Source organism: Coptis chinensis, chromosome 8 (assembly GCF_015680905.1).
Source record: "Coptis chinensis isolate HL-2020 chromosome 8, ASM1568090v1, whole genome shotgun sequence".
Classification (NCBI taxonomy): domain Eukaryota; kingdom Viridiplantae; phylum Streptophyta; class Magnoliopsida; order Ranunculales; family Ranunculaceae; genus Coptis; species Coptis chinensis.
This window is the reverse complement of record NC_141463.1, coordinates 16,115,923-16,124,387: the sequence shown is the minus strand read 5'-3', so window position 1 is coordinate 16,124,387 and position 8,465 is coordinate 16,115,923. Positions and strand designations below refer to the sequence as shown.

The 8,465-nt window shown below is 36.6% G+C and overlaps 1 protein-coding gene across 1 annotated transcript; it reads right to left on the bottom strand.

Annotated features, from left to right (window-relative positions):
- Nucleotides 1–4,377: 4,377 nt before the first annotated feature.
- On the bottom strand, nucleotides 4,378–7,623 carry LOC147480214 (uncharacterized). Its single transcript, XM_086578584.1, has 6 exons — nucleotides 6,556–7,623; nucleotides 6,250–6,447; nucleotides 5,972–6,160; nucleotides 5,532–5,851; nucleotides 5,178–5,471; nucleotides 4,378–5,086 (listed from the first exon to the last, which is right to left on the bottom strand). Exons 1-6 carry the CDS (start codon nucleotides 7,621–7,623, stop codon nucleotides 4,378–4,380), a joined length of 2,778 nt encoding a protein of 925 aa, XP_086434710.1.
- Nucleotides 7,624–8,465: the final 842 nt, after the last annotated feature.

Below are 8,465 nucleotides of genomic sequence, written 5' to 3'. Positions count from 1 at the left end.
GGTTCATGGCAAGATTAAGGGCTGGAAAGCTAAGGTGCTCTCCCAGGCAGGGAGAGCAACCCTTATACAAGCTGTGGCTCAGGCTACCCCTCTTTATGCCACACTATGTCAAAACAGGACTTTTTTGACGAGCAGAACCCGTCAAAAAAGACTTTTTTTGACGAACATGAACCGTCATTACGCCCGTCAAATTTTCCGCAGTGGTTTTTTTTTTTTTGACGGTCAATGTTAGTCAAATAGCCAAATTAATATTGATGTTTCTAAACCGTCAATTATTTTTAGTATTATTGACGGGTGAGGTTCATCAAAATTGTTTTTTCTAACTGTCAATTATGCCCAAATTTATTTGAAAGTGGGTTCTTTTTTATTATTTTTTGACGTGCAATCCCGGTGTATTTTAGAAATGAAAATTTTCTAGACAGTTTAAAGCTGTCAATTTTCTGGGCACATTTTTTTTTTTTTTAGAATAATTTGCTGCAAAATTAAAAACTACTTATATACATTCCTGACACCGCAAACAACAAATATTTCCAACCCAAATACATTGTACATTCATATATACAATAGGCACATAATCAAATAACACTCCAAACAAAACATACACTATCTTACTCAAAATATTTCCACAAAACATACACTTCATTTCTCAAAATATTACTAGAATGCAAGTATCAGTATACAAGTTGTTTTCGTAGTCTTTACACAGCCATTTCCAACACTTCATTCTTCAAAACACCAAAATATTTCAAGTTTCATTACATTAGTATTTTCCAATACTCCATATATACCCATCTTCTTGTTAATAGCATATACAAAATAAACTAAGGTGGACAAAGAAAGCGGACCAACATACATCAAATTGACTCAACAAAAGTCTTGGGCCATGTGATTGTATCTCCAATTGAAACATCAGCAAGTGTTCCTTCCCCAACATACAACTCGGTTGTACAATCAAAGATGTCATCTATTGTTATGCTATATGAATCAACAGATATAGCATCACTAGACACGCTTCCAAGTACAACAATTCTTCTTCTGAAGTTCTTCAAAAGACAATGCGTGACTGGTGGAACATTTGTCGCATCATCATGAACACGTGGCGATCGACTTGCCTGCAACATGAAAAGTATAATCTAAGTACAAACCAGGATATAGAAGATGACTTTAAACATGAACATGATTTTAAACAATTTGGATATTGACATCTCCATGTTACAGCAACCAAACTTAGATAGAAAATATGAGATGATATGGGAGCTGACACCTAATGGTAACCTCAAGGCATGAACTTTAAGCATGCTTCAAGATGTGTCTCATGTTTGCATGACTGTGAGTCACAAAAGCACATTCTCTTTGAATGTAACTTTGCCAAGGATTGCTTAGACTTCACTACTTCTATCTTTCAGGTGCAAATCCCCATTACTAGTATTGCAGACATCATTACTGCTTGTAGTTAAAATAGTGCCCTCTCATTATGGAGCTCTGGGTAGCAGTAGCCATGTCATGCTTAGAGGCCATGGGATTGGTATGTAAACAATTAAAGGTGCTATTGTACTTGGACACAAGTTTCAAAGAACCACTCAACTCCTCAAGATGAAGCTACCCTTCATCATCTCTAGTTGGATCCTAAGCAACCAAATGCTCGTCAACAGGTGGGCTGCTACTGGTCCTTGCTGGATATATAAAGGATGCATCAAAGTTAACACAGTCAGAACTTCAAGAGGAAATCTGGGCATTGCAGGTTGGGGAACAGTTCTAAGAGACCACATGGGACTAGAATACTACCTTGCTAGGATGGAAACATATATGGATCTAGTAATGAAATAGCCTTCTCAGTTTTGTAACTACATAATACAATAACTAAACCTTCACATTAACAACAAGCATCTAGACTGAACAACTTAAGAACCAACATATAGTGGCCAAGGAAGCACAAAGAAGCATGAGATGAATTTATATTAATATTTTAATAGGCAATAGGCACCAAAGCAAATTTATGAGATGTTAAAAGCAAGTTCCTAACTACAAATCAAGAGTTTTTCCTGTCTTCCAACGTTATTTAAGTACCTGAGAAGAACTTCCGAGCTCCGAATGATCATGCACAAAAACTGCCATTTTTTCCTCAAGGATCTTACGTGCAGTCGACTCTTCATTAAAATGTTGCATCACCAGTCTGGAATTTTCATCTGTGATTGCACGTTTTCTCTTTTCTCCTTCTGCAATTTTCTTATAAGGAGCAGCGGCATGTACAACAGTCTTTGTGACACCAGTACCTAATCCTCTAACTCGACCCTTTCCATCACGGCCATAAACCTAAGCAAAGAGAAAATGAACACAATCATTCACAATACTAGTACTAGGAAGAGAAGGCAATGGAAATATAAATCTCTTTGGCTAGTTCAGCAAAATATAAATCTCAATCCTCAAAGACATTGCATGCAAGAGAAAATCTGATTTCTAAAATACAAGTAGCTATGATATATCCCATGTAAGCATGTACCCCTCACAATATCCCAATCCTTTTTTGAACCACTGCTATGACATTTAAGACACTTTTCAACAGTATGTATCAAGTGGCTATTCATTAGGCAATTCAAATAAAAATTAAATAACAATAGGTCAAGCACACCTTTGCCACGGTGTCATTATCTAAATCTCTATTTCCCAAGTAGGGGTCAAGGCTCACAAGCCGCTTGATTTCATCCTAGAAACAAAAAAGAAGGTTATACACACCAATCTAGAATTCAATGTTTGCTTCATCATAAAGTAAAGTTTAAAGAAAACTAAAATGTAAATCTTACTAGAGAAGGCTTCACTGTAGGAAAAGGACACGACCCATCCTTACTTGAATGTGTAGCCACAAATAGCTTTGTTCTTGTGACAATACCGTTGGGACTTTCCTTAATCTAAAACGAATACACCAACCCAATAAGAATAAAATAGTATTGCAGTGAATCTAGAAGATATTAGCGAAGAATAGAAAATACCAGGTCATCTTCAATCCTAGCGCATCCATGTCTATCAGATGTGTGTGGCAACTTCATATGTTCCCTAGATGCCTTGCCTTTTTCCCGCTTTATTTGCTCATCCCCCGTCGAGCAAATTTCAATAAACTTTTCCCAATCTTCTTTCTTTATACGCTTTGGTAAGTTTATGGTTTCCATACGCTCAGCATTAGTTTCAAATTTATCATATGCCTTGCGAAGTCTATATTTCCAACCCTTCCAAGATATGTTGGCTTTTAGCAAAATGCCAGCTTCACGATCAGGTGATAGATCATATTCATCCTTAAATATGATACCAGAATGCAAAGAGAAAATAAAATTAAACTTTATATGAAAAAGTGATAATTGAATGAGTGAGATTGTAGGGTACTGGGTATTAATTAAATGAGTCAAATTGTGTTGAATGCTGATGGGCCACTCGAGGACACTAACAATGCAAACCAGTCACGCTGAGCAACCCTTGCTATCCTAAAACCAAGGGCTTTTTGAGATCAGCGGCCTTGCTGGTCTCGTGGAACACAGACCTCACATAGCATTATATTGGCCTGTGGGCATCATACCACTGCCTTGATAGCCTTAATAGCATCAGTGTATTTCCTGAAGAAGGTACATCACTCCATCCAAAGACAACAAACAACTAAAAAAAATCCACATAAATTCAAACAAGAGAGTGCGTCGTACTTACTGAGGCAGTTTTCCATAAGTGTTTCTTGATTGGATTCAGCACAATGGGCCAATCAACATAAGTAGGTGGACAATGCATTCTAGCCATTTTACCAATAAAAGAAACGAATTGTGCAGAACCATCACCAACAGGTTGCCCGTTACTATTGAATCAAACTTGTTTTTTTGGACCTAAGCATTTAGATAAATTCATGAGACTAGAAAATACAATTTCCAAGCGATGCAATTATGAAACGATAACAATTTTGAAACAAATAATGATCATATTGTCACTTGTAGATAGGGACTCGCTTTCTTCATGTTGTGACTCATTTTCTTCGGGTTGTGAGTCGTTTTCTTCATACTCACTTTGATGATCAGATCCGCTTTGTGACATGATTTGATTCCAAGCTAAATAATGAAATCATCAAATTCCAGGTATGTCAGTAAAAGTCTAACCTACAATGACCATAAACAACTGATTTTAGATGAAAACTTCATACCATTCAAGATTAAATATATTAAAAAAAGTTGGACTTGTACAAAATTAAGTAACAACCAATATCTAAAACATGATCTAGGCACTTTTCACGTCCTGGTAGCAAAAAATAGAACAAAAGAAATGCACAAGCAGCAATACCAAACCATCAAACAAACACAAAAATGCAAGTACGTCACATGCACCCTAATCTAACTTCGGTTTCAATATCTATGAAACTCCATCGTCTTCCATAATGTCACCCATTAAAGCAGTTGAACCATCTAAGTTTTCGATTGCTTCAAAGACTAAGGGGTCTTCATAAGCATCCACATCATGGTTCAATCTCTTAGGAGCTTGCAAGACGACATGCCAACTATCTCTACTAAGATCTTTACAGTAAAAAACTTGAGCAGCTTCGGAAGCAAGAATGAATGGGTTGTCATCTTCATTTGAGTTTCTTTGCCACCTCCCTAGACTTACAAAAACCAAGTTCGTATCTGGATCAACATAACAACCATTTCTTTTATCTTCAATACGCACCCAATCACAAAAGAAAACCATTTCCTTAAAGTCATAGTAATCTAACTCAAGTATCTGCTTGACGACTCCATAATAAGTGGCTTCGTCTTCCACTAAGTTTTTGTCCTTTGCACTTGCCCTGAAGTTGGTAAATGCCTTCATTGAGACTCCACTGTTTCGAGTTGTTGTATTTACTTCTGAATTGTATGTAGAAAACACATAGCCATTTATTGCAAAGGAATTATATGACTTGGCAGAAAAAGATGGACCATCAGCAAGCCTCTTGAACCTGGACATCCCTTCTTTCTCAAGTTGTTGTCTCAACCAAGGAATGTAGTCCTGCTCCTTTTTTGTTGATGCATTAACCCTACGATTTTTACCCTTGGATTTGAAGCTTTGGAGGTAGGTCTCGTACTTGCTGTGATATTAACCATAGCAACTATTATTATTAAAAGAAAACACATGCATCTATTAACTGAAAATTGAAAAAAGAGAATATCAAATGATACATTTCCCAATCAGCATTTTCAATCGACTTTCGCAAAACCCATTTGCGCGCTTGCTGGTATTGCACACTTGGAAGTGTGTAATGTTTTCCTTTTTTATCAATAGGGTAACCACACTCACTTTTATCATATAAAGCAGCCCTTTGTTCTTTGTTGTGAATTTCTCTTTTACTCGATGGGATATATTCCATACAGTACCTCATTGCTTCTTCATTAAGGTATTGCTCTGTAATGCAACCTTCTGGAAATTTCTGATTCCCAACGTACCACTTGTACGTTTTCATCATCCTGCGTCGCCTTTAATCAATATCGACTATAACAAAATATAGAAATCATTGTATAAAAAATTTCACTAACCTCTCAAACAAGTACATCCAACGATATCTAACTGGTCCACAAGCTTTAGCCTCCTCCGCCAAATGCAAAACAAGGTGTGTCATGGACACGAAAAAAGGTGGAAAGTACTTCTCAAATACACATAATGACTCCACGACACGCTTTTCCATATTTTCAAGTTCTACGTGACAAATAACCTTTGAACACAAAACATTGAAGAACAATGAAAACTGTTGAATAGCTTCACGCAATGGCTTATGCTTCTTGAATGCATGCATCAACAACACTGGCAATAGGTGTTGTAAAAGAATGTGATAACCATGTGACTTTAAGCTCTTCAACTAAAAATCAGTCAAGTTCACAATGTGTTTCCAATTTCCGCTATATCCAACTGGAACTTTCAATTGGTGCAAAGTTCTACATATAATTTCTCTCTCGGAATGGGAAAAACAAAAAGGTGCCTTAGGATATGATAACTTTCCATCCTTGTTCACTATCCACAGTTTCTTTTTAATCTTCATAGCCTTTAGGTCTTTACGAGTTTCCATCCCATCCTTAGATTTGGGAGCATTCATGATCAAGGCAAGCAGGTTTTCTGCTACATTTTTCTCCACATGCATCACATCTAGATTGTGACGAATAGGAAGGAACTGCAACAAGTGACATTTATGTTATCATAAGCAAGATGGAATAAAAAATTATAGTACTAAATAGAAAAAAGGACAAAATAAGTGAGTACCTCCCAGTATGGTAATCTAAAGAAGATAGAATCCTTTGACCAAGCAGTCAATTTAACCTCTCTTGCAGACCTCTTTCTCTTCTTACCATTCACCTTACCATATACAGTCAGAATTTTACTCATTATCAGCTTCACTACTGAACCACTCAAACGATGAGGATGCTCACCATGTTCTTTCTTTCCATTAAATTGAGATTTCTAAGTCCTAAAAAGATGATTTTTGTCTTTTAAAAACTTTCTACACCCTATGTATGCAAATTTCTTCCCATGTTTTAACCATCTTGAATCTATCCCTTCACTACAAACAGGGCAAGCATACCTTCCAGCAGTCTTGCACCCCGAAAGATGGCCCAATACGGGAAAATCATTAATAGTCCACAAGAAAATTGCTTTCATGTTGAACATCTTTTTATTATACGAATCATATGTATCAAACCCCTTCAACCACAAGTTATTGAGCTCTTCAATAAGTGGTTGCAAGTAAACATCAATATCATCTCCTGGACTACTTGGACTCGGAATGAGTAGTGTCAGCATTACAAACTCTTTGCGCATGCACAAAGATGGAGGAAGGTTATAGGGTACTATCATCACAGGCCAAGTACTATGAACACTGTTCTTGTTACCAAAAGGATTAAATCCATCAGTAGCTAGTCCTAATCGAACATTTCGTTTCTCACCAGCAAAATCAGGCCACCGATAGTTAATTGACTTCCAGCAAGAAGAATCTACTGGATGACGCATATGATTTGAGTTTTCAACTGAGTTTGCATGCCATGTCATATTTTCAGCAAGCCATGGCACGCTATACATTTTCTGTAGCCTTTTAGTTATAGGAAAGTACCTAAGCTTCTTCTGTGGAATAGGTTTTGCTTTTGGCTTGGAGTTTTCGACTGGTTTCCATCTGCTTACACTGCAAGTGGAACACGTATTTCTATTTGCATTGTCCTTCCAGTACAAAATACAATCATTTGGCCAAGCATGGATAACCTCACACTTCATGCGCAATGACTTTATCATTTTTTTAGCACTTGATGTTTTCACGGGTACCGTATTGTTCTCTTGTAGAATCCTTTTCAAAAATTCCAACATATCTGTGAAATTATTGTCGGACCACCTATGTTTAGCCTTCATGCCCAACAACTCAATTGTAGCTGACAACATCATATCCTCACCACGACATAAACGATACAGTGGCAGTAATGCATCCTCCATTAATTTTTTATATCGATTATCCTCAGGTAAATTATTTTGAATATCATCTTCTGAATTATTAATATCACGAGCATCATCATTATCATCAACTTCATCCAGGCATGCCTCTAAATCATTTGGACGACTACGTCCAAACGTATCATTAACCATGTCCACCATTCTTGGGAATATCATTGACAATAGTCAAGGTACTAGCAGCAACACCAACATTTACATCATTTCTAGGAAAAGGCTCTCCATGTTGCACCCACAATGTGTAAGTGGTTACTATACCCTTTGTAATCAAATGGAAAAATATATCTTCAGCTGATCTCTTCTTTAGGTTACGACATTGCACACAAGGACAGCAATACCAATCAACTTCTTTCCCCAAACTATCTTGTGTAAATTTAATGAATGATCGAACACTTTCGATAAATTCAGTAGACAACGTTGGCACCTTCATCCATGCCTTGCTAATTGGTAGTGCTGTAGACATCTTTATCAAACAAATAAATCATTGACTAAGTAAGGTACCATATTAATGAAAAAGTGAGACCTGTAGCATTATGCTGGCATATATATACTTAAGCAAGCAATATTATATCATGAAGACATGTTAATTAAACTTGAACCATCCATTTAATATGCTTTCAAAAACATTTGCACAAAATAAAGAATTATGCATCTTTTTACAGTAAAACATGTTATGTGCATGGTAGTAAGAGAATCTGAGATTACAATTCTTATATTGTAGATATATCAAAACCACAAAGCTCGACTCTCTGTTGAGAGTGTTACTGCTAGTCAAGCTCGAAAAAAAGCGGCTACCACTGGACCCATCCTCCATAGAGAAACAATACAGACTTATAGAATAATGGACAACACCCTCACATGAAAAACCAACACACCAACCAAGAAGAAGTGTAGTTAACTAAAGGACATCAGTAGAAGTGATCAACAAAATATCACAACTTTCTATAACAATAATTTACACAAAGACGATGATAGAACCATGCAAA